Source organism: Oryctolagus cuniculus, chromosome 9, assembly GCF_964237555.1.
Source record: "Oryctolagus cuniculus chromosome 9, mOryCun1.1, whole genome shotgun sequence".
NCBI lineage: Eukaryota > Metazoa > Chordata > Mammalia > Lagomorpha > Leporidae > Oryctolagus > Oryctolagus cuniculus.
In genome coordinates this window covers 110,690,698-110,717,237 of record NC_091440.1, presented here as the reverse complement: position 1 = coordinate 110,717,237, position 26,540 = coordinate 110,690,698, and the positions used below count along the sequence as shown (strand labels likewise).

The 26,540-nt window shown below is 46.7% G+C and overlaps 1 protein-coding gene across 2 annotated transcripts in view; it reads right to left on the bottom strand.

Moving 5' to 3' along the window:
* Window positions 1–22,869, bottom strand: part of FAM234B (family with sequence similarity 234 member B) — a 45,262-nt gene extending 22,393 nt beyond the window's left edge. The window contains exons 1-5 of one of the 2 annotated variants that reach the window (XM_008259606.3): window positions 22,685–22,869; window positions 9,525–9,923; window positions 8,206–8,304; window positions 3,731–3,919; window positions 369–499 (exon numbers count right to left, since the gene is read on the bottom strand). In XM_008259606.3, coding sequence (XP_008257828.2) covers window positions 369–499; window positions 3,731–3,919; window positions 8,206–8,304; window positions 9,525–9,923; window positions 22,685–22,721 — 855 coding nt within the window. In that variant the 5' untranslated portion in view covers window positions 22,722–22,869. Of the gene's footprint in view, window positions 1–368; window positions 500–3,730; window positions 3,920–8,205; window positions 8,305–9,524; window positions 9,924–22,169; window positions 22,359–22,684 lie in introns of those variants that run through there. The other variant, XM_070048459.1, reaches the window with a different exon arrangement.
* Between the last annotated feature and the right edge of the window lie 3,671 nt (window positions 22,870–26,540).

Genomic DNA, 26,540 nt, shown 5'->3' with positions numbered 1-26,540 from the left:
TAATTAACACAACAATCCTACAAGGAGAAAAGATATTCCCATTCTACAGATGGAGAAACAGGAGGTTGGATAGTTCCATGACTTGTCCAAGGCCACAAGGCTATGAGGTGGTGAAGGGGAGTTAGATGCAATCTGAGATGGCTCCAAAGATCCACTACCCAACAGTCCATGGAATCACAATGAGAATGCTGGGAAAGATGGGTTTATAGAGGTTATTTAGGCACTCAATCTCCCACAAAGAAGATGTATTTAAACCAAACCCCTTGAAAAAAGGAAGTTTCAAACAGCATTTATAACAACACTAGGAACAGAGAGAACTAAAATGTAAGCATTCCCTGTAAGAAACACTAGCCACATCCCAGGTGTACCTGCACTTCCCCGATGGCGAGGACCACAAGATCCCTGACGCCGTCTTCATCCAAGTCCGGCAGCACTGCAACTGGGGCGGCCAAGGTGCCATTCGACAAGGAGCTGGGGTTTAAAGTCCAAATGGCTTTCCCTAGAGAAAGACAAACAGGCTGGTCACCATTACTGCTTCCTGCCTCTGGGAAAGACAGGCCACACGCCCAGGACAGAAAAGAGAAGCCCAAGGGGCTGCACACACCACAGCCTCCTACTTTCTTTTCCTTTAGTTTTCATCTTACAGAGGAGTAGGGGAGCAGGGATTTTGATCAGAAACCCTCAAGCATCCAGCTAAAAAACCATGTAATAACTTCACATCTGGATCTGTTACACAAGAGGGAGGTGCTGAAGTGGCCCCAAGAGAGAACGGCCACTTTCTGGGGAGAAGGAATTGACCTGTTGGAGGTTTTTACAACTATTAAGGGACCATCCAGGGGCAAGCATCAGAGAAATCACAAGAGGTGTTCAAGATGATCTCAGTTCTAGAGTTCACTGAATTCGCATTTTTTTTCACTCAAAAGAATCGCACTACCAATTTCCCACCGCTAAGACTGAGAAGAATGTCATAATTTATGCAGCTTCTTGCATGTATGGTCCAAGGTGTTACAAGCATATTATCCTGTGTTTAAGATTCTGTAAGGAGGCTTCATTACATTTTTTTTTTCATTCTTTTTGTCATATAAGAGGGTACTTTAAGTTTAGAGGAAAATGGTTAAAAGCCAAGTTGGGGCCGACTTTTGGCATAGTGGTTAACACATCACCTAGGGGACTCACATCCCATTTTGGAATGCCTAGTTCAAGTTCTGGCTCCACTTCCACTTCCTGCTTCCTGCTAATGCACACCCTAGGAGGCAGCAGGTGATGCTCAAATAACTGAGCCCCTAGCACCCATGTGGGGGACTCCTGATTTCAGCCTTACCAGCCCTAGCTGTTGTAAGCATTTGGGAAGTGAACCAGTAGATAGAAAATCAAGTGTTCAGAGTGTCTTGGCTTTCCATGCCTGAAATACTCTCATGGGCTTTTCAGCCAGATCCGAATGCCTTTAGGGCTGATTCTGAGGCCAGAGTGCTATTTAGGACATCTGCCATTCTATGAGTCTGCTGAGTATCTCACTTCCCATGTTGGATCACTCTCCCCTTTATTTATTCTATCAGTTAGTATTAGCAGGTACTAGACTTGTTTATGTGCTCCCTTTGACTCTTAGTCCTTTCATTATGATCAATTGTGAACTGAAATTGATCACTTGGAATAGTGAGATGGCATTGGTACATGCCACCTTGATGGGATTGAATTGGAATCCCCTGGTATGTTTCTAACTCTACCATTTGGGGCAAGTCAGCTTGAGCATGTCCCAAATTATACATCTCTTCCCTCTCTTATTCCCACTCTTATGTTTAACAGGGATCACATTTCAGTTAATTTTCAACACTTAAGAATAACTGTGTATTAATTACAGAATTAAACCAGTCATATTAAGTAGAACAAGACAAAAAAACTACTAAGAGGGATAATGTATTAAGTTGTTCATTAACAGTCAGGGCTATGAGAGTATTTCAGGCATGGAAAGCCAAGACACTCTGGCAAAAAGATCTCTGTGAGTGAGATCCCAGTGGAAAGAACAGGTCATCAAAGAAGGAGGTACCTTTCTCTGAAGGGAGGAGAGAACCTCCACTTTGACTATGACCTTGTCTAAACAAGATAAGAGTCGGAGAACTCAGAGGGCTTCCATAGCCTTGGAAACTCATGACTGGAGCATAGGGAGATTACTGATGCCATAAACAGGAGTGTCAATTGGTAAAGTCAACAACAGGAGTCACTGTGCACTTACTCCTCATGTGGGATCTCTGTCCTTAATGTGCTGTGCATTGAGATTTAATGCTATAACGAGTACTCAAACAATATATTTCACTTTGTGTTTCTATGGGGGTGTAAACTGTTGAAATCTTTACTTAATGCATACTAAACTGATCCTCTGTAAAAAAAAAAAAAAATTATCAACTCCCAACTTGACTCTCACTGGGATTAAACATGACAATAGGTCTGATCTGATTTCATCATCATTTAAAAAAATCATCTATTATTTTTCACTTTATGTTTCTGTGTGGGAGCAAACTGTTGAAATCCTTACTTAATGTATACTAAGCTGATCTTCTGTATATTAAGACAATCGAAAATGAATCTTGATGTGAATGGGAGAGGGAGTGGGAAAGGGGAGGGTTGTGGGTGGGAGGGACGGTATGGGGGGGAAGCCATTGTAATCCATAAGTCGTACTTTGGAAATTTATATTCATTAAATAAAAGTTAAAAAAAAAAAAAAGGAAAGAAAATCAAGTGTTCAGACTCGCTCTCTCTTTCAAATAAAACAAAAATAATTTTTAAAGTTTATTTTACTGCAAAACACTTTTAAACCCATGCATACGTTTTTCATAATACCCATTTTTCCATGTTCCTTTTTAAGACTCCTCATCTGCATGGATTTCAAAATTTTTTGCACCAAAATAAATTTACTTTTTTATTCCATTTTCCAAACTTTCGTTGTTGTTGTTAAAGATTTATTTATTTATTTGTAAGGCAGAGTTACAGAGAGACAGAGGGAGAGACAGAGAGAGATCTTCCATCCACCATTTCACTCCTCAAACGGCTACAATAGCTGAAGATGGGCTGATCTGAAGCCGGGAACCAGAAGCTTCTTCCGAGTCTCCCACATGGATGCAGGACCCCAAGCACCTGGGCCATCTCCTGCTGCATTCCCAGGTGCATTAGCAGGGAGCTTGATCATAAGTGGAGCAGCCAGGACTTTTTTTTTGAACTGGTGCCCTTATGGGATGCCAACGTCACAGGCAATGGCTTTACCCATCATGCCACAGCACTGGTCCTTCCACAAACTTTTTGAAGTACATTCACATCTAAGTGCAACAAGATGCTAAAATGCCAAGTCCATATGCCTCTGCACACCTTGCTTTCTTCACTGACAGATTTTAAGTGGCTGCTGTCCAAGTTTATGCACAAAACTAACCTGCATCAAGTATGAAGAGACAAAGCTCAGTTTTCTTCTGTGAGAGAACAGAGAGGGGCTATTCATAAAGCAGAGGCCTCAGGGTAGTTTCTGGTGGGGAAACTCAGGTTGGGCCCGTCTTATCTCCAAACAGGTTGAACTGTGGCTCTGTTTACTCAATCTGTCCAACCTTTTCCCTGATTCCCTTAGTATCTACCTCCCCAAGCAGTAAATCAGATTTCCCACCATGTTAGCATGGAAATGTCCCCTCCCCACTGAGCTGTTGTAGTCCAAAGTTACGGTTCAGGGTCTTGTGCGGCAAACACTCCTTACCTGAGGTTGCATTGAATGCACTCAGCATCTTGTGTATCCCTGTCACAAGGCAGGTGGTTTCAGCCAGGCTTCCTGGCATCAGGTCCAAACACATGATCTCTCGAGCCTCCTCGGGAAGGGGACTGGACCACAGTGCACTGCCATTCATGCCGGAGAGGCACACCAGATTAGCAGCTGGCCTGGAGACACCTGAGAGGCAAGAAGGAAACAGAGGCAGAGACGGGAGAGGCAGAGATGAGCAAGGGGCCAGGAAGTAGAAAGCAGAAGGCAGAAAGACGGCCCCTCACACTGTATGCTCGCCGCCTTCCTGCAAGTCCAACAACAGTGAGGACTTGCCACCTCTGCCCAACACACTTCTCACGGAAAACAAGATGCTGAGGCCCCCTCGGCACTGCCTCATCCACTTCTGCACTTCGCACCTCTCCTGACACATCTGTGCACCTGTCTGCCCCCCACATACACACCACTCCCACTAAATAGTGACACACTCAAGGAGAAAGGGTGTCTCCTTCACTTCTGTATCCTCAGCCCCTTGCAAAGTGCCTAGCTCATGTAACAATCCATCATTTGCTCAATAAAAGAAAGGAGCAAAATCAACAATATGGCAAAGCAGCTATGGGGAACAAATAACCAAGGAGGAAGTGTACGCTCAGAAACATGAGACTGATCCAGAACATGTGCAGGGCAGGCGCCAAATACCTTAGTCCCAATCATCACTGCAAATGCACCCTGAGAGTAGAAAAAGAACATCTGTGTTGTAATAAATCCAAACATCCTCCACAGCAATGATCAAAAGGCACTGCTATCTAGAGGTCCATGGAATCCAATGAATTGGCCCCAGTCAGGAAACCTAACCCATAGGTCCCAGGGTAGCCCACAGGGATGAGGCACTCACCTCTGTGGTCAGTAAGCCTGCATGTCCCTCTGTAAAATATCAGAACAGTATCTTTCCTTCTGCCAGTTTTACTTTCACTTTTAGAACAGGGGCTCCTTGCATCATCTCACACACCTCCCACTTGGAGCAACAACTGATACCAATAAGGAAACGTAAGCTTTAGAGCTTTATTCTCTCTCTTCCTGGCATCACTAATTAAATCTGGGACCTAAGAACAAGTGACAAACTGGCTCACTGGCTGAAGCAGACAGATGTGACAACAGTGGTCACATGTGTTAGACTCCAGATACCTCAACAAGACTAAGATTAATAACCTGGGCTGCTCTTCCTTCTTAAGGGTCCTGCTGATTCCATATCAATTCCGTTCCTAAGTGCTGATGGTGGCCCCTTCCCCATGGGACCACAGCTGGTTGAGGCAGAGACCAGGCTCCACTTGTTTAGCACTCTGTAACACCAGCAAACCCCCAGACAAGGCACATAGCACCTGTCATACCACGGGCATTCAAAATGTGAATGAATCAATAAACAGGTGAACAACTTAAAAACTCAGCCCCTTGGGCCAGTGCTGTGGCACAGTAGGTTAATCCTCTGCCTATGGCGCCAGCATCCTATGTGGGTGCTGGTTCTAGTCCCATCTGCTCCTCTTCCAGTCCAGCTCTCTGCTATGGCCTGGGAAAGCAGTAGAAGATGGCCCAGATACTTGGGCCCCTGCACCCACATGGGAGACCAGGAAGATGCACTTGGCTCCGGGCTTCGGATTGACGCAGCTCTGGTGGCCATTTGGGGAGTGAATCAAGGGAAGGAAGACCTTTCTCTCTGTCTCTCCCTCTCACTGTCTGTAACTCTACCTCTCAAATAAGTAAATAAAATCTTAAAAAAAAAAAACCTCAGTCCTTCTATGTGCAGTGACACAGAGCTTAGTAGGTTAAGGGCAGAGCAGTGTGACTTGAGAGTTAAGGTCATGAACTCCAGAGTCAGACTCCTGGATCTGAATCCTGGCTCTACCATTTACCAGCTCTGAGCCTTGGGACAAGTTCCCTGGCCTTGCCATGGTCTACAGAAGGGGATCATAATGTCACTCCACCTCCTAGGAGTGTACTGAGGGATAAATTGATCCACAGATGTCACATGCTTAAAATTGCGCATAGCATACATACAGCACCACAAACCAGCTATCATTGTTATAATCTGTGGGCAAATCAGGCTGGTCCACCCTGTATCCATCCCATGGCCCTGCCATTGTCAGTCTTGATATGCAGTACACCACATAAAATACCAATTGACTACAAAAATCTGAATCAGAAATCTGATAGGGGAAAATTTTTTTTGAAAAATTTATTTATTTGAAAGGCAGAGTTACAGAAAGAGCAGAGACAAAGAGAGAGAGAGATCTTCCATCCACTGTTTCACTCCCCAGCTGGCCAAAACAACCAGGGTTGGGCCAGGCCAAAGCTAGTAGTCAGGATTTTCATCTAGGTCCGCACATGGATGCAAGGACTCAAGTACTTGGGCCATCTTCCACTGCTTTCTCCGGCACATTAGCAGGGAGCTGGATTGGAAGTGGAGCAGAGAGACTCAAACCAGCACCAGCCTGCAAGCATCGCAGGCAGCAACTTAAACTGCTATGCCACAAAGCTGGCCCTGAAGGAGGAAATTTTATGGCGAAGGTTCACAAGTAGAAAAAATGGAATCAGGGTTCTATAATCTGAAAATCCACCTCTAGGTTGCAGGGTCTGTCTGTGATAGAACGCTGCCCAGGGTGTGTCAATATATCACATCTCCAAAACTTACCTGGATGTTTATTCCAGGGCCTGACTCAGGGATGGGGAATGTCCAGCCCGTGGGCTCTACCAAAGCAACTGCAGACAGGGCTTGAAGTTTAATATATCTATAGTAGGCTAATTTTTCAGTTGATAATTTTGCATGGCTGGCAAATGATGTTATAAATATCCAAAAAGCCCTTGGCAGGAAAAAAGTTCCCCACTCTGGCCTAAATGATTAAAGAGTAGTGACTTGGCATCCTTGGCCTCCAGCTAGAGTTCCTGCATCAGCTTACAGCATGCAGCTCAGCTCCACTTCAGTGAGGCTGCAGGACAAACAGAAAGCCCTGCGTACCCACACTAGAAATGCAACCCTTTGTTCAGTGCATGCATGTAGCAGCTGGGGTCTCCCAAACAGCACACTCAGGGTAAGCAGTGGAAGGCTTAACAAGGAGACTCTGCACTAAGATCTGAGCAGCGTGTTGGGGCACCCAAATGACAGAACAGTGCCTGAGAACTGTTACTGCTTGCAGGTCCATAGGGACAAGGAGAGGAAACAACTCTCGCAATCCAGAAGAAAGTCCCGAAAGAAGGCCACCCTGAGATGAGCTACGTCCCGCAGTCACAGATGTTGCCACCCTGCAGGGAGCCCAGTAGGGTCCCCACAATTTCTTGCCTGTGCACCCTACTGGCCTAGATCAGGTGGAAGCCACTGGTCAGTGTCCATGTCCCAAAATACAAAGAGTTAGAAGAGTAAACTGAGCAGGGAAAGGAAAACACCCAGCCACGATGTATGTGTGCAAAGCTGTGTGATCCAGGAGCAAGAGGGAGTACAGAGGTGGTGTGCTTTATACTCTAAGAAGTGATGTAAATAGAACTGGGAGAGGACTTGAGAACCCTAAGTTACTGAGGTGTGTGGATAAGTCACTTCTCTCTGGCTTTTTCTTCACTGGCCTGGGTGACCACTAATAGTCCCCTCCAGCTATACCTCTCTCAGATGTCTTGCACTGAACTTTATTTAAATGCAGGGTTCCCATGCATGGCAGCTGGGTGACTTTCTACTCACGGCAGACCCTCTTTTGCAGTGCTCCTAGGGACAAAACTCCGATGGCTTTCTCCTAGCTCACCGTCTCCTAGAGCAACCTCAAAGACACCTCTGGGCTGGGCCCTGTGGCGCAGCAGGTTAAGCCACTGTATGGGATCCCACGCTGGAGTGCTGGTTCAAGTCCTGACTACTCAGCTTCCAGTCCAGCTCCCCTGCTACTGCTCTTGGGAAGCAGAAGATGTTGGCTAAAGCACTTGAGTCCTTGCTACCCGCTTGGGAGACTCAACTTGAGTTCCTGATTCCTGGCATTGGCTCAGCCTGGCCCCAGCTATTGTGGGCATTTGAGGTGTGAACCATTGGATGAAAGATATCTGTCATTCTACCTTTCCAATAAATAAATCATTAAAAAAACAACAGGGGCCTGCACTGTGGCATAGCAGGTAAAGTCGCCATCTGCAGCACTGGCATCCCATATGGGCAACAGTTCAAGTTCTGGCTGCTCCACTTCCAATCCAGCTCCCTGCTATTCCTGCTAATGGCCTAGGAAAGTAGTGGAAGATGGCCCAAGTGTTTGGGCCCCTGCACCCATGTGTGAGACACAGATGAAGCTCCTGGCTCCTGGCTTCAGCCTGGTCCAGCCCTGGCTGTTGCAGCCATTTGGGGAGTGAACCAGAGGATAGAAGATATCTCTCTCTCTCTCTCTCTGTAACTCTTTCAAATGAATAAATAAATCTTTATAAAAAAAAAAAAACAACCAAAAGAAGATGTCTCTTACCAACTGCACTCCCATTCCTTGATGTCACAAAGGAGAGGAGAACATCACGCAGGCCATCTCCATTCACATCAGCCAATTCCAAGGGAGACAGGTCCCCACCTGAAACACACAGAATAAAGAAAAAGGTCCTGGGCATTTACTGCCACCCAGTTCTCTGCTGCCAAGCCAGAAAGCAGATGGTGCCTGCAGAGAAATCAGGCAGACTTCCTGGTCCTCAACAAGACACACTTGCTTCTCCCTGTTCTTCCCACTGAGTACACTGAAAAACCCTGCACATTATACAGAAACCGAACATAAGAAAGGTGCAGAGAAGAAGACAGACCAGCTAGAGACTTTAAGACCCGAGGCATGACAATCTAATTAGTGCCCTGGGTTTGCTTTTGGCTTCATATATCCCGGGCAGGGGGTTGGAGAAGCCAGCAATGCAGACATGCCATAAATGCAAATAAAACAATCCCAGGAAAAGCTGGCCTCACTCTTATTATTGGTGTGGTAAAACGTTAAAGAAAAGGAACAACCAACACCAAATGCAGGATAGCAGAACCCTCTGCTAGGCAGAGTAAGATGTGGTCAGGAGGAACCACAAAGGTCTCGAGAATGTTCTAGAGCTTAAGCTGGGTGGGGGATATACCCACACCTTGTTATGAATCTTCACCCAGCATATAAATATTACACACGTATTAGGAGAAACAAAAGATGAAGACAGCAACTTTTCCAGAAGTGAACTCAACTGTGATCAGAGATAAAACATTTCCAAATCAAGACCACGCAAGGAGCCTGGGGACAGCCCTCTACAGCAGACAAGTGACAGGGCTGCTCAGCAGGGCTCCCATACAATCCCCAGTCCCGAGCAAGAGGGTTAACTGAGTCTGCTCCAAAGGGAGACAAAAATCATAGAAAAGATGGCAACTCGCTTTTACATGAGATGATTTTCAAACCTAAATGAAGTCAGCAGAGGCCCGGGGATCAGAGAGAAGCAGCAGCCCTCAGTAGGGCTGGCCATGGGCTTTACTCCTCTGTAAATGGCCCTCCTGCAGCTTTGCATTCCAGGAACCAGCAACCCAGTGCCAACCTGATGCAACCCAGTGAAGACCACAACACAAAAGAGTGATTCCCAAGAGTCTACAGGTGTAAACTCCATCTGGTGGTTTTATTTCCAGCCTTCACCTCCTTCCCACCACTACCCGCCTCCCCGACACACACACCAAGCAGAATGCTGTAGGACACGCGTCAGTTTGTAAGACCTGGAGGGAAATTTCAGTGCCATCAGACAGACCATGAAGTTTTACAGAACTAGGGTGGAAGATCCTGCAGCTCACCTGCCTGGGAGCCCAAGCGGCGGCTCCAAGTGCTGTGCAGATCTCGGGGGGGACAGGGGATCAGGAAAGCACACAGGAGAACCAGGATCATGGAGACCCCCAACGCTAGCAGAAAGACAGACGTGCGCACGTAGGACACGAGCGAGGACGTCGTCTTCTGCTCCAGGCCCCCAAGGGGCTCAGAGGGGAACCCCTCCGCAGTGACTTCTGAAAGGTGTGGTTTTGCAGCCCCTGCAGCCTCCACGTCTGAGTCAGGCTCGGGGGCTTCCCCCAGTGCACTCTTGCCATTTTTGACTCCTCCGTTCTTCTGCTGCAAGTTAAGCACAAGATCATCCTCGCTCTCGTCGCTGTCCGCCTGTGTGAGGGGATCGTACTCCCCTAGGTCTGGGCTCTTCTTCCCTGAAAGACACCAGGACAGGAGGTCAGGGAGGCCTAGGAAGAAGTTCTCACCAAGCATGACAGGGCTTGAGTGTGGCCCCCAAGGTTCACTGTGGAGAGCTTGGTCTTCAGGGTGGAGATGTTGAGAGGTTGTGAGAATCCTGGGAAGGGATTAATGTAGGTCTCATGAGACCCTGAGTTAGTTCCCACAAGGGGGTTGCTACACAACAAGGGTGGGGGACCTTTTGTCTGCCAAGAGCCATTTACACATTTATAATACCCTTCACAGTCCACAGAAAAGCATCAATCCAAAAATCAGCCTGCTGTAGATGTACTAAATTTTGAGTCCTGCCTGCAGTTGCCTTGGCAGGGTCAAACTAAATGATTTCGCAGGCTGTGTACAGTTGATGGGCTGGACGTTCCTCACCTCCGCACAAAAGAACAAGTCAGGCCCCTCCCCTTTCTGCCTCTGGTCTCACCATGGGATCTTCCCTCTTCCAGGATACCATGTGCTGTATGGGATGCAGCCAGGGTCCCGTACCAGAGGCCAAGTCAATGGGGCCACCCAGTCCTAGCTTTTAGCCTCCAGAACCATGAGCTAAATAAATCTCTTCTTTTGATAAAGCATCAGCCTTGGCTATTTCATTATAGCAGCAAAAAACTAAGATAAGGGTACATCAAACAGCAGGAAATGAAATGACAAGGGTTTTTTTTTTGTGTGGCAAAAACATGTGAAATCCATGCATAACTTTTTCATCATAGGCATTTTCCATGAACTTTTTGAAAACCCCTCATACATATGGCAACTGCAAATACCTAGGAGAACAGATGGAAAAAAATCAGGCCTGGGCTTGGGTGGCTCTCGTAAAACATACACCAGCAATGGGGGTGAGGGAGAGGGCTTGAGGGACAAAGAAAAGCACAGTGCTCCAGAATGACTGCCTCCCTGAGGTTGAGACAGAGAAAACAGCAAACTTCCAATGGGATCAGTACTGTGGCACAGCAGGTTAAGCCACTACCACAGGAAGTGCCAATGTGAGTCCCAACTAGTCCACTTCCCATCCAGCTCCCTGCTAAAACTCCTGGGAAAGCAATGGCAATGGTCCCTACCACCAAAGTAGGAGACTCAAAGGAGTTCCAGGCTCCTGGCTTCAAACTGGCCCAACCCCAGCCATCTGGGGATGAAAAGATGAAAGATCTCTCCCTCAGTGTCCTTTCCTCTCTCTCTCTCTCTCTCTCCTTTTCTCTCTGTTGTTCTTTCAAATAAATAAAAAAGAAAGAAATCTTCAAGAATACTCTTACTTGCTGGCATCTCAGTAATAAACAACACCATGGCCCCTGAATCAACTTCCCATACACCCAGTGTGCAGGCTACCATAGATTTCCTTAGAGCTGTGATATGCTAATCCTTCCTGGGAGACTTTCGAGAACAATTCTGCTCTGTGCGCTGCTCCAATTCTGCTCTGTGCGCTGCTCCTCGCAGTCCAATATTTCTGGCTTCCCAAGTGTTTCTATGGAAACAGCTTAGTTAATGCTGCACGTCAGCTGGAGGTGCTTTACGGAAACCTCGCCTCTGCTCCCACTGTGACGCCAGCGCCCTGCCAGTAAACAGGGTTTACCACAGTGCTGGGGGGAGGGTGGGCAGTGGAGCAGGAGTGCAGCTTGGAGGACCTGTCCTGAAGCTGGTGTGCAAAGCAAGCTCCGTGCTTTACTTTGACTGTATGTTGATTTGGGGTGGCTGAGAGAGAGAAATTACAGGGAACCTGAGTGCACCCCTCCACCCCTTGGCCCTCACTGAATGATTTTACAGCCTTGCTTCATGCTATATAACCAAGAAAGTTTCTGTTTTCTGGAAATTAACTGTACTAACAAACTTTCTTGTATAATCTTTTGCTCAGAAATTGAAAAAGAAATAAATAAAACACAACCCAGTTGATTAAAAAAGCAGGGAGAGGGGGAGGGAGGAAGGGGGGGAAAGGGGAGGGAGAGAGGAGAAAGGGGAGGGAGAAGAGGAGAGAGGAGGGAAGGGAGGAGGGGAGGGAGGAGGGGAGATGGAAAGGGGAGGGGAGAGAGGAGGGGAGGGAGGGAGGGGGAAGGGGGAGGAAGAGAGAGAGAGAAAGGGGGGAAGGGAGGAAGAAAGCATTTCTAACCCCTGGTTCACTCCCTAATCTAAATGCCCATAACAAGCCAAGGCTGGGGTCAGGACAAGGTGGAAACAGAATTCACTGTGGAGTCACCCAGGTGGGTGGGAGGGACTCAGTTACTTGAGCCATCACCTGCTGCTTCCCAGGATGTGTACTCAGAAGCTGGAATCCGGAGCAGAGCCAGGAGTCAAACCCAGCACTCAGATCTGGGATGCAAGCATCCCAAGCAGTGTCTCAAGTGCTAATATAAACACTGATCCCAAGAAGAATTCTTGGTGCAAATCTCTGTCTCTGGGTCACTGCAATGATGTCATTTCATAGATTATATCTCAGTTTGCTCAACTCATGGAATGAAGTAATAAAACACTGCATGGAGGCCAGAGGTGGGCAGTCAAATTCCAGTGTGAAGTTTAGTATTTGGCACATACTAAATCAATCAATGACTGTTTTTTAAAAATGAATATCCAAAGAAGTACTTTTGCAACATTTACTACTTTCCAAAAAAAGGAAGATATTTTATTTCATTATCAAAGCTAATCATTTTATCTAATAAATATTCAATTTAATTTTTAAAGGAGCAAATTATAAGAAAATAAACCTATTATTAGGAATGTAATTCAAAACAGTACTTCCAGGATATGTCATAAGGTCATCAGGTTCAGGACAGTCTCCTACAACTCACATTGCTGCTCTACAAATCAAATTATTTTATTACAAATCAATTATTTTATTAATTAGTGCATACCATTCCCTAACCATCTCAGATATTTGTAGTAATTTGCAAACATAGCCACAAGTTATTAAAATAACTCCAATATGTTCTAAAGAGGTTGCTTTATTTTCTAAGATTTACTTATTCATTTGAAAGGCAGGGTTAGAGAGACAGAGAGAGAGAGAGAGAAGGAGAGAGAGAGGTTTTCCATCCGCTGGTTCACTCTCCAGATGGCTGCAATGCCTGGAGCTGCACCAATCCAAAGCCAGGAACCAGGAGCTTCTTCCAGGTCTCCCACCTGGGTGTAGGGGTCCAAGGACTTGAGACATCCTCTGCCGCTTTCCCAGGTCACAGCAGAGAGCTGGACTGGAAATGGAGCAGCTGGGACTTGAACCGGCGCCTATATGGAATGCCAGCACTGCAAGCGGCAGCTTTACAGGCTAAGCTACAGTGCAGGCCCCTGCTTTATTTTTTAAAAAACTAAAATATACCTGATGATGAGCCACAAAACATGGAATATATGTATGATGGAATATTATTCAGCCTTAAGAGAAGGAAGTTCTGACACATGCTACAACCCATATTAACCTTGAAGATATCATGCCAGTCTAAAAGACAAACAGCGTGAGCTTCCACTTACGTAAGACATCAAGAGTCGTCATACTCAGAGACACACAAAGAAGAACGGTGGTCTCCAGGGTCTGGAGCAGGGAGTGTGGGGAGTCACCTTTTGTCAATGTGGCATTTCTGCTTCACAAGGTGAAAAGGTTCTGGTGGTTGACTGCACAACAGTGCAGACATACTCCTGACTGTGCACTTACAAACAACAAAGAGGGTGCTCTGATTTGCGGATGACTTAAGTGCCCCACAAAGTTCCATGCACTGGGGGGCCTGCGCTGTGGCTCACTTGGTTAATCCTCTGCCTGTGGCGCTGGCATCCCATATGGGTGCCGGGTTCTAGTCCCGGTTGCTCCTCTTCTGGTCCAGCTCTCTGCTGCGGCCCAGGAAGGCAGTGGAGGATGGTCCAAGTACTTGTAGCTCCAGCCGTAGCGGCCATTTGGGGAGTGAACCAACGGAAGGAAGACCTTTCTCTCTGTCTCTCTCTCACTGTCTATAACTCTACCTGTCAAATAAATAAATAAATAAAAGTTCCATGCACTGGAAGCTTGGGCAGAGGTGAGACCTTTAAGAGGTAGGGCCCAGTGGGAAGCCAGGTCACTGGGGGTCCTGCCTTGCAAAGGGAGGAGAACATTTCTCATGAGGCCTTGGTTAGTTCTCAAGGGTTGTTATAAAAGCCAAAGCCTGGCCCCTCCCGGCTCTCTGGCACCCTGTACTGAGACATGATCTCGTCCTCTTGCACAGGCTCCTGCATTGCCATGGCTATCATGTATCAAAGCCAAGGGGGTCCTCATTGGAGCTAAGCTGATGCAGGTGTCATGCCCTTGAACTTTCAAAATTGTGAGCTAAATAAAACTTCTTTCTTTATAAAGTTGCCTGCCTCAGGCACTTTGTTACAGTAACAAGAACAGAATTCAGATGGTGAATTTTATGGTATGTTTATTTTACCACAATTAAAAACAATTTTTCAAAAAGACTATCTAACAAAGAGAAAACACACACAGACTCCTCAAATCTCAGAGCTGGCAGAGACTCTAAAGATCACATAACCCTCTCCACCCCTTATTCCAAACCTACTACTCCTTCCTTCCAAACACATACCAGGCAGTCACTTGGCATTCACCCACATGTATCCAGCCTTAAGCAAACCGTTGTCCTCCAATCTGGAAAACGATTCTTTACATTGAGTCACCAATCTGCTTCTGGGTGGCTGCCCATTATCTGTCCTCGTTTTAATTTCTGGATTCCTCGGCCACATCCAAGTCCTTCAGAAGCTTGACACTATCAGCCACAGAGACTAATCACACAGTATTTGAGAGCTCACTCTTCACAAGTGAACAAACATGGAGCCCAACCTCGCTCTCTCTCTTATTATACACATGCCCTCAAATTTCTTAACTTCCTGGGTCTCATTTTTCCTTTATATGAAATGGAATACTATTCCTACTTTATATAATTGTTATGAGGATTAAATAAGATAATATATGCATGGTTCCTAGTGGCTGGTTTATCACCATACTCAAAAAATTTTAGCTTCTATTATTATCATTACCATTACCATTGTTGGCTCCCAACTGACCTCACCAGGTCTCCCCATCTCCAGGTTAAACATCTCTACCTCTTTCAACCCAGAAGTACTGTCTCAGCTACGCTCAACACCTTGGTCACTCTCCTCTGGACAGAATGATTTGTCAGTGCTGGATAAAGGATGGTGCCCAGAACTGCATCCAATCCCAGGTGGGGTCTGACAAGAGAACAGGAGGGAAGGACAGTTCTCCCTACTCCAGAAAATATGCTACCAAGCAATTACTGTAATCTTAGTTCTGTTGGCAGTCACAGAACATCACCAATTCAAGCAAAACTCCCAAGCATTTAAACGCATACTCAGACCATTCTGTAATTGTGCAATTGGATTTTTAGTATCAAGTGAAAAATTCAGTATCAACATCTACTTAATTCAATCTCACTAATCAGTTTCCATATCTGCAACAATCACACCAGCCTAAAACAGCATCTTTGCCGAAGTGGTAGCATTAATAAAATACCCGCTAACAAAAGAATTGAAAGGAAACTCATTTTTATCACATTATATTACTCAATGATAGTTCACAGACAAGAAGGAAGAGAACTTGGCTCTATATGCTACAAAAATGTAAAATCTTTTAAAAGTCCTTAATAATACTTCATAAACAACCCTTGAGAGGTATGGCAGCTGCTACTGAATTAGTCTTTGTTGAAAAATTACAGGTTTCTAGTTGATGATAGCAAAGGAAGGCATTTCTGACATACTCTCTTCCTTCAAATAAAATGGGGGAAAGAAAGAAAACAGCTTCATTCCCAAACAACTACTTATGAACAACTACTCCTGAATGGAACCAGAGGTGCACATTTGGGGCAGTGGTTGAGACAGCAATTAGGATGCCCACATCCCTCACTGGAGTACCTCGACTTGAGTCTCAGATCTACCTGCAATTCCAGGTTCCTGCTAACGCAAACCCTGGGAGAGAGCAGTGATGGCCTAAGTAATTGGGTCCCTGCCACCCACAGGTGAGACCTGGATTGAATTCCTGAATCCTGGCTTCAGCTTGGCCCAACCCCAACCATTACAGGCATTTAGGGAGTGGACCAGCAGACAGTAGCTCCCTTGTTCTCTTCCTCTGTACCTTTAAAAAAAAAAAAAAAAAGATTCCTAAGAATTGAGGAAGCACAGTAAGAGTTGGCAAATCTTTCTGCAGATCTTAAGCAATGAGCAGGATTCAAAGAATTAATGATAATGATGATAACTGGAAACTCATTAAGTGCCTACTATCCTGGATACTGGTCTAATCATCTCACATGTATTGCTTCATTTAACCCTCACAACCCTACATGGTGGGTATTATCCTCATTTAATCAAGAAGAAATCTAAAAAATAGAGGTAAACTGCTGCCTAAGATCACAGCACTAACAAGAAGAAAAGCCAGGATTCAAACCCAGGTATTTCACTGTAGAATCCACTTGTTCTCACCAACAAGTTACACTACCTCCCTTGTGACACAGAGCCCAAACAGTCATCTCCCGCTTGGAAAGACAAGGACAGGGGTCCCCGAAGCACCAATAACCCCCTTCAACACCCTGTAGTTAAAAACGAGGTAAGACTGAATGAGAAACACTGCAAGCTGATATCTTTGCAAGAAGGAAAGTTGACAGGACATCAGGTCAGGAAAGTAACTGGAGGCACAATCAGTTCTGAAGAGGCTCTTAAAAAAAAAAAAAAGAAAGAAAGAAAGAAAGAAAGAAAGAAAGAAAGAAAGAAAGAAAGAAAGAAAGAAAGAAAGAAAAAAACAAGCATACTAGACCCATCAGGAAACACAGGTCAGTCAACAAACTCAAAGAGGGTTAAGTGTCACATTATAAAATTATTAAGCAATGACAGGAGAGCCAATATAAAGAAGGGAGCAGAACAGACAATAACCAAAGAAAGACAAAGTTGGCATTGAAAAGGGCCCAGATTCCCTTTCAGAGATCAAGAAACAAAGGTGAATTTGGAGTTCGGGGCAATACACGGATAATTGGCACAACAAACAGAAGCAAACACTCCATCAGCACTCCAAGACCTGTGACAAGGAGGTAGCCTCCGGTTGGCCATGACAAGGAAGAGCAGTGGGAAAAGGATCTGAGTTAGCCTAGATTCAGTTCCTGCTCCCTTCTGCCCTCGGCTCTCTCCCCAGGCATCAGCCAACTGCTAGCTGGAAAACAACTGCCCCATTTAAATTCAAGCATTAACCAGCAAGGAACCGCTACCATTGGTACTCATTCCAGAAGATTCTTCAGAGTTCTGCAAATATTCAAGGAAGAAATGACAGTGAAATAAAGCGAACAAAATCAGCCAAAGAAAGAATGCTGGGCAATCATATCAAGATGGAAGAAACAGTGAACACTCAACAGAGTTCAAGAAATTAAAAATGGTTTCCGCTGAAATAGGAATTCATGGGATGATATCATCTTTCTAAGAAGAAATGACAATTCAATTGAAAAGGCAAACAGTAAACAAGCAGGGCAAGGTGAAACAGCGGGAGAAAATAACACAATGAGTTTAGAAAAGAAAGCATGATGGGCCGGCGCCTTGGCTCACTTGGCTAATCCTCAGCCTGCGGCGCTGGCATCCCATATGGGCACCAGTTCTAGTCCCAGTTGCTCCTCTTCCAGTCCAGCTCTCTGCTGTGGCCCGGGAAGGCAGCAGAGGATGGCCCAAGTGCTTGGGCCCTGCACCTGCATGGGAGACCAGGAGAAGCACATGGCTCCTGGCTTAGGATCAGCACAGCGTGCTGGCCGTGGCGGCCATTTGGGGAGTGAACCAACGGAAGGAAGACCTTTCTCTCTCTCTCCCTCACTGTCTAACTACATCTGTCAAATATTTTTTTTAATTTTAAAAAAAGAAAAAAAAGCATGATGGGAATCAGCATAAAGAATTAGACATTGCCAAAAACAGAGTCTGAGACACAAAGGATAACCATGTGAAAATTAAGGCAAAAGGAAAACAAAATGGAAGTAACATCAATGAGCACTTAATATCCACTCTTCCAGCCCCTTCCATGTCTTCTCTCAGTAAATCCAAATAACTCTTCCAGATGGACGCACAATCTCCATTTTGGATATTTGTAAACTGAAGTTTGGAAGTTGAAGCAAGTGAGCCATGGTTAAACAGCAAGTTTAAACCCTGGCAGTCTGGCTTTATAGTCTATACTGGCTGTCTGTGTGGCTCCCATAGAAAAGATCAAGGCTTTAAAAAGACCAGAAAGTGACAGATACTGAGAAAACAGTAAGCCAATATGGGCATAACTGAAGAACAGAAAAGAAAATGAAACCAAAAGCAATATTTCAAAGAGATGTTTTTATAAGTTCCTGCGATAAAGCCCTAAAGCTGCAGAGTAATGAGTTCAGAGAGTCCCCAAACAAATGCACACAAAATTATCACTTCCGAGACACATCCTGGAATTCAAGGGCAAAAAGGAATCCTACAGGGCAGCCAGGCCAAAGGAAAGAGCGAAGTCACCAAGGATGGAAACAAAGCACAGGCAAGTTCTCCCCAGGAACATACAATGCTGAAAGAGCAATACCTAACACATCCTCAGAGAAAGGACAGGTGGCAAAAGTTCCAGAACTCTGACCTGGCCATGTCATCTCTGAAGCACAAAGGCCAGCGTGAGAGAGCTCAGAGCTACCCGTCTCCTGTGTCTTCCTCTGGAAGACCACAGGTGATTCAGGGCCAGTTCTTCACCAACCTTTCAAGAAGGCTAACCACTTATTTTGACAATAACATGTTATATATAATTCAGATCATGTAAAAACAAGCCTCAGCCTGATTATTACAGACTGCCAGTTCTTTTTTTTTTTTTTTTTTTTTTTTTGAGAGGCAGAGAGACAGACAACTGAGAGAGATCTTGCATCCACTGGTTCACTCTCCGAATGCCCACAACAGAGAGGGCTGGGCTAGGGATAAAGCCAGAAGCTGGGAACACAACCTAAGTCTCCCTTATGAGTGGCAGGGACCCACCACTGCTGCCTTGCAAGGTCTGCACTGGCAGAAAGCTACATTCAGGAACCAGAGCCAGAGGCAGGAATCCAACCCAGGCACTCTTGTGTGGGATGCGGGTATCTCAACTACTACGCTAACCTGCTCCAAGACTGCAGGTTTTGATTAGAGAAACCCTAACTAAACATTTTCTCCCTCTGTATACTCACATAAAGACAACAGGAGAGAAGAAAGCACGAAGAAGCCCTTTGAGTTTCCTTCAGTCCTACTCACCCTGAGGAGCTTGATATCAAATCCATGCTTCAAAGCTTAGGACACTCAGCCCTTACTCTTGTTGCTTTCTGCCACGGCCCAGATTTTTTTTTTTTTTTTAAGATTTATCTATTTATTTGAAAGTAATACTTGAGGGAGGGAGAGGGAGAGAGAGGGAGAGAGAGGGAGAGGGGGAGAGAGAAGGAGAGGGGGAGAGAGAGGGAGAGAGGGAGAGAGGAGGGGGAGAGGGAGAGAGGGGGAGAGGGAGAGAGGGGGAGAGGGGGAGAGGGAGAGAGAGGGGAAGAGAGAGGGGGAGATAGGGGGAGAGAGGGGGGGGAGAGGGGGGAGAGGGGGAGGGGGAGAGAGGAGGGAGAGAGGGAGAGGGGGAGAGAGGGGGAGAGAGGGGGAGGGGGGGAAAGAGAGGTGGAGAGAGAGGGGGAGAGAGAAGGGGAGAGAGGAGGAGAGGGGGAGAGAGGGAGAGGGGGGGGAGGGAGAGGGGGAGAGAGGGAGAGAGAGAGGGAGAGGGGAGGGAGAGAGATTTTTAATGAATGCAAAGGTTTCCAAGAATAAGGCGGATGGCATTAACCCCACAATACATCAATATAAATGAGATTTCTACCACCACTGGTTTTCCTCTTGAGTAGACTAGGGGTGTTGGTTAACAGCATTTACAAAGCGATGCAGAGGCAAACATAAATGAGAAAGTGATGCAATTATACCATCCCCAAATGTTTTTCACGGCACGCTACCAAAGCCTATTTATTCTATAATATATGCTAATCTATACATTTACTATACCATACACTTTAGTACAACTAAAGGTAAGTAATTCATATCATGGCACAGTTTATCCAAGGGCACATAATCACTCTAGGTTACACATAATAAAACAAACCTTAACAATAATATTATGCTTTCATAGCCCCTTCAGTGTTTGACCTTCAAACTTTAAAGCAGGATAACTGTGCCACAGGCTTTACGCATGTCAACACTATGCGCCTGTTACTAATTAACCTCACCTGATGCATGAGAGCCAGCTTTCCATCCTGCACTTGGTGAAAGGATGGGAGCCACTGAAATACATTCCTAGAAACTGCTCCTTCCTCCTGAGGTTGCCATCATTAGCTCACTCATGACTGCGTCGGGCCTTCTTCAGGTATCACACTCATCAGTGAGCATGGTGCTAAAGGCGCTAACAACAATCGCTAACATTTATTGAGTCATCAGCCTGTCTCAAAGGTTAATAATAAGCCTCTTAAGTACATCCATCCCTTTCACTATTCCGAAAGGTAAATATGCAGACTAGCATGTGCAGAAAGTGACTGTTCCACAGTGACACTATCATTGCAGATCAGAAAACCAGGGCCGGCACCATGGCTCACTTGGTTAATCCTCTGCCTGCGGCGCCGGCATTCCATATGGGCACTGGTTCTAGTCCTGGTTGCTCCTCTTCCAGTCCAGCTCTCTGCTGTGGCCCAGGAGGGCAGTGGAGGATGGCCCAGGTGATTGGGCACCTGCACAGCATGGGAGACCAAGAGGAAGCACCTGGCTCCTGACTTCGGATTGGTGTAGTGCCGGCCATAGCGGCCATTAAAAAAAAAAAAGAAAAAGAAAAGAAAACCAAAGCTTGCTGGGATTAAGGAATTAATTAGCTGAAGGCTGGATCTGAACCTGAGCCCGTCTTCTCTTAGCTGCCATCACACACACACACAAAAATAGTCAGGCTGTTAATCAAGGTAATATGACACAGCAGCCCAAACAGCAGTTCCGCAGCCCCAATTATAGGGTACCCAGTGAGAACTGTAAGGAAGCAACTTCTAATACAAAAGCTAAAACTTGTATTTTGAGTGGAAGGGAGAAGGCGCAGGAGGGAGACAAACAAAACTACAATTGAAAAGAAAGCTCAGTTCACATAAAAGGCTACACATACAGCCACAGCATGACATACCTCCAAACCCAGGTCCAAGGGCAAGGCTACGGGAATCCTTTTACCCAGCCCTAGTTACCGACAGTAACAATGCCACAACTCAAGAGTTTCTAAAGCAAGACTTTCTTGTATTCTCATCATCAAAGAATAACAGTTGCCTATGCTGAAAAAAAATTTTGTAAATGATAAAGGATAAAAAGAAAGAAAACTAAGCACATCTAACATTTCATTGCCCCTTTGGGAAGCTATCACCCTACACTAAGGCTATCCTCTTCAAAGGAAACCAATCCTGCAAGTATAGGGACATGTCTTCCATTTCATGTCAATGTTATGCACACATTCCAAGACAGATATTATCAACGTTCTTTCCAATGTCCCTGTGAGCCCTTGTGAAAAACAAATCTGTCCCAGGTCGTGAAGTCTGGGAACAGGTACTTATGCTCATCATACACTCAATGTGTCATCATCCCAGGCTCCAGGCCTGTTTCAATGCTGCAGACTGTTAGGCCCTAGCACACAGGCACTGTGTAAGGCCCCGGTAACCTCACACTGGATACTGCAACACCCAGCCATGCCAGCGAAAGCAACTCCTTTTCCCTCTAACAACTTAAGCTACCTGCAAACACAGGTTTATCTCCAATGGTCAACATTTATTGAGGCAGAACAGCAAGTTTTTCGAAAGCCTTCATGTTTACAATTTACACAGGCAGAATACACGCACTTCTATCAAAACAGCAAGTTTCTAACTGTACAGTCCTATTCTGACGGCTTGAGAGAGAAATGAAAGGAAAAATAAATAAATAAAAGCGTGGAGCTGCTGCCCAAAGTACTGAATCAGCTCTGGAAGTTGTTACCGGCACTAGTGTTTCCTTAAAGAACATTCCACACATTCGCTGCAACTTACAGGTGCCAAATCATTCCCCATGCTCGGCCTGGACAGCCAGGAGCTGACCAAGTGGTACCAAAAGCTCGGGATCTACAGACAAAAGACCCCTGAGGTTCAAGGTTTCCAGCACTGCCTGGGTGACCCTGGACAACCTAATTAGCCATTTTCCTAATTTTCCTATTTTCCCCTTCTGTAAACTCGGAAGAGACATACCTGTCCCACCTAGCTCACGGCTGCGTCACTGCTGTCACTACGAGGAGAGGCCGTCCCACGGAGGGTCACCAGCTGCCCAGTCGCCCCCTGCTCCCGCCCAGATCCGGGACAGGGCACAAGCTGCCGCAGTCCTCCGCGGTACCTCGTCCTCGGCGCTCGGGGAAGGATGCTCCCTTCCCCAACCCTTCGCAGGAGACGCCGGCGAAGCGCGCTCTGACGGTCACCGCCGGAGCGGCTGCCGTCGGCTCCCGGTCACCCGCTCCGCGCGCCCCCGGCCGCCCTTCCCCGGGGTCTCCCCCGATTGCCGCGCGCCTGCAACCCCCGATCCGCCGGGCGCCCCTCCCGCCTCGTGGTGGAGCAGGGACCCCCCAGCCCGCGGGGACTGCGCCCGCGTCGCCTCCGGGCGCCAGCAGCTGCGCCCAGGCCTCGCATGGCCTTGCCCCGACAGCCTCGCCTCCCCGTCTTCCCAAGCCCGGCGTGGGCAGGGTGGTCGAGGGGCTGCGACGCCTTCTTACCCGGGAGCTTGAGCGCCCTGGACAGCACGGTCGCCATGGTGGAGGCCCCGGTGCGCGTGCGCGCGCCCGCGTCTCGCTGGGAAGTGTAGTTCGCCGCGGGGCTGGGACCTGGAAAGGTGGGAGCCGCTGGGGACGCCGAGCCTGAGGGAGGCGCCTCGGCCGCCCCGCCCACGAGCACGCCCACGGCCCTCGGGCGCTGCGAGCCCCGCTCGCCGCATCAGTTCACTGGGACAGACGATAGCTACGACGTGGGCTTAGCAGTAAGACTGGAACGAGATAGACATATAAGGAGGCGTGGGCTGTGAAATGCGCGTGGGGTTTGGTATCGGACAGACTGGATTTGAGTCCTCCCTGCATCCTTGCTACCTGGGCCATCTTGGGCAAGGCGCTTGGTGCGTGTAAGCTTCGGCTTCGTTTTAAAAATGGAGACAGTACTACCTACCTCACAAGCTTGCCGCGCGAATGTATCGTCTGTTTGCCACGCGCCGCACACAGTAGGCACCTGGCAAGGGTGTTTAGGTTTCTTAGGCACAGGTTAAAGTTTCCCGGAGCTGCAGTCTCATTTCTTGCCCCAAGCTCTTTCCAGGTCCGCTCAGCAGCTTCTAGCTTAAAAGGTCCTAGAAGCCAGCACCCTGAGGTTGGCCATTTAATGCAGCCGTGTAAGGGCTGTGTTACCTAAGAACTGGCAGGGTCTTAGAGGCCGGGTAGTCTCACCCTCCTTGCTTTTTGGAAGAGAAAACAGATTTAGAAAGGTGGATGACTTCGGGGTCAGAATAGAAGCTCCGGGATACCACTTGCTTGGAGGTCGCCTCGTTCCCTTGGGAAGTTTCAGTTGAGACTGTGCCTTGGGAATGCGTGAGACACAGCAACCGTCGCCACCTCCCTTTTCACCATGGAAAAACATACGCCACCGGCTGTGTTAGAGCAGGGACCCTGAAGCCAGGCCTCCTGAGTTCAGATCCCTATTCCAGTGCTTTCCAGCTGCTAGACCTAGACCGTATTGCTTGATCGCTCCATGCCTCAATTTCCTCATCTGCAAAATGGAAATGAAATGATTGCTATACCATAGAGTGGCCCTGAGAACTGAATGTATACATGGAAAGCACTTAGATCAGTGCCTGGCACCTGGAATTTTATTAATGCTAGCTCTTCTTTTTATTAATAATGTGTCAATGTTTTAATAATCTAAATGGGGGGAGGGGGCATTAATCCTCCGCCTGCAGCGCCGGCATTCCATGTGGGCACCAGCTACTAGTCCCAGTTGCTCCTCTTCCAGTCCAGCTCTCTGCTGTGGCCCAGGAAGGCAGCGGAGGATGGCCCAAGTGCTTGGGCCCCTGCACGCGCATGGGAGGCCAGGAGGAATCACTTGGCTCCTGGCTTCAGATCGGCGCAGCTCCAGCCGTTGCGGCCATTTGGGGGAGTGAACCAGCAGATGGAAGACCTTTCTCTCTCTCTCTCTCTCTCTCTCTCTCTCTCTGTAACTCTACCTGTCAAATAAATAAATAAAAATCTTTTAAAAATAGCCTAATTTTTTGTCTTTTTTGTTTGTTTACTATTTAAAAGTCGGAGAGAGGGAGAGACAGAGAGGTCTTCTCTCCACTAGTTCACTCCCCAAATGGCCACAACAGCCATTCCCAGGCTGAAGACAGGAGCAAGGAGCTTCTTCCAGGTCGGTCTCCCACATGGGTGACAGGGGCCCAAGCACTTGTGCCATCTTCTGCTGCTTTCCCAGGCCAAGAGCAGGGAGCTGGATGGGAAGCAGAGCAGCCAGGACTCCTATTGGCACCCACACGGGACACCGGCTCTGCAGACAGGGGCTTAACCTGCTTTGCCACAACACCAGTCCCAAAATTTAAATATTTACTTAATAACAAATAGTAAATTTAATGGTAATGTAATGATTTACTCATTATTTAAGCATTCCACAATACATCAAATTTCTTGTGTTTGCTTCTTCTCTGCAAGCAAGATGAAACATCTATGTAGGTCACCTAAGAGGAGCAATGCTACAAGTCACAATGAACCGGTTGTTGCTTGTCTGGTATCAGATTAGTTCATCAGAATGCATTCTTGAGATATCAAGACTGGAAAAAATAACCTTTAAAAGTGAACAGGATGTAGGAAATGCCATTTTCATGGCAGAAGAACAAGAACTTGAGTTTCTCAGAGAAGGTGCAGGTAGACTGGAACAACCAGGTTCACAGGATAGGAGGAAAGGGAAAAATCTGTCCATTTCTCTTAGTGACAAAGTGTATTCCAGGAGAGTCCCTTCTTGTGTCATTCAAGTAAAACAAAAGTGTGTCATTTAAGGTTTGATTAAAAACTGCCTCAACATATATTTTCCCCTAGCACCTGTGTGCACACTGTGTATGTATACACAGCCAACAGACATGGCACCTCCAGCCCTCAGATTCCTACACCTAATCTATCTGGCATTCCAGTTCTCTCCAGAATCACTCCAGCTTTTCCCAAGAGATTTTTTTTAAAAAACATTTTATTTATTGGGGCTGGCACCGAGGTGTAGTAAGTTAAGCATCCCATATAGGCACTGGTTCAAGTCCCAGCTGCTCTACTTCCAATCCAGCTCCCTGCTAATGGCCTGGGAAAGCAGAAGATGGCCCAAGTGCTCGGGCCTCTGCACCTGAGTGGGAGACCCAGAATAAGTTTCCCTTCTGGCTTTGGATCAGCTCAGCTCTGGCTGTTGTGGCCATTTGGGGAGTGAACCAGTAGATGGAAGACCTCACTCTGTCCCTACCTTTCTCTGTCTGTAACTATGCCTCCTAAGTAAATAAATAAATCTTTTTAAAAAAAATACAAGCATAAATATGAGTTATTATATTTTTTTAAAATATTTTATTTATTTCTTTGAGAGGCAGAGTTACAGACAGGGGGAGAGAGAGAGAGAAAGGTCTTCCATCTGCTGGTTCACTCCCTAAATGGCCACAACTGCAGGAGCTGTGCCAATCTGAAGCCAGGAGCCAGGAGCTTCTTCCTGGTTTCCCATACTGGTGCAGGAGCCCACACACTTGGGCCATCTTCTGCTTTCCCAGGCCACAAGCAGAGAGCTGGATCAGGAGAGGAGCAGCAGGGACTAGAACCGTCACCCATAAGGGATGCTGGCGCCACAAACAGATGCCTAGCCAGAGTGTTGGTCCCTCCCAAAATTTTCAAGGGGGAAGTAAATGCCAAGGAATTCCTCCCTCCCTTTCTCCCTGGTCCTTCTCCATTTTGTCTTCCTTGACCCCTCTAGAAATCACTCCCATCCTTCCACATGGCTTTTCCATTTAAAAGTAGAAACTGGAGCTTCAAAACAGTGTTTCTCAAATTTAATGTATGGGAAGGGCATTGTGGCACAGTGGGTTAAGCCAACACTTGGGATGCCCACATCCCAGATAAAAGCATCCATTCAAGTCCAAACTGTTCCTCCAATCTAGCTTGCTGCTTATCCAACGTGGGAGAATGCAGTTCAACTGCCTGGGTCCCTGCCACCCACATGGTAGACTTGGATGGAGTTTCAGCCTCCTGACTTTGGCCTGGCCCAGCCTTGGCTGTTGTCAGCATTTGGGAAGTAAACCAACAGATGGAAGATTCTGTCTGTCTGTCTCTCTGTCACTCTGCCTTTAAAGTGGATGAAAATAATAAAAAAAAAAAAATAAACATTTAAAGATGGAAGTATAAGCTTACGTGGTGGGTGTTTGGCCTGGTGGTTAAAATGCTGGTGAGGATGCTTGTATCCTACATCAGAGTGCCTGGGTTCAAATCCCACCTCCTACTCGTAACTCCAGTTTCCTGCTGATGCAGACTCTGACAGATGATCTTTCAAGTGCTTGGCCCCTACCACCACCATGGGAGACCT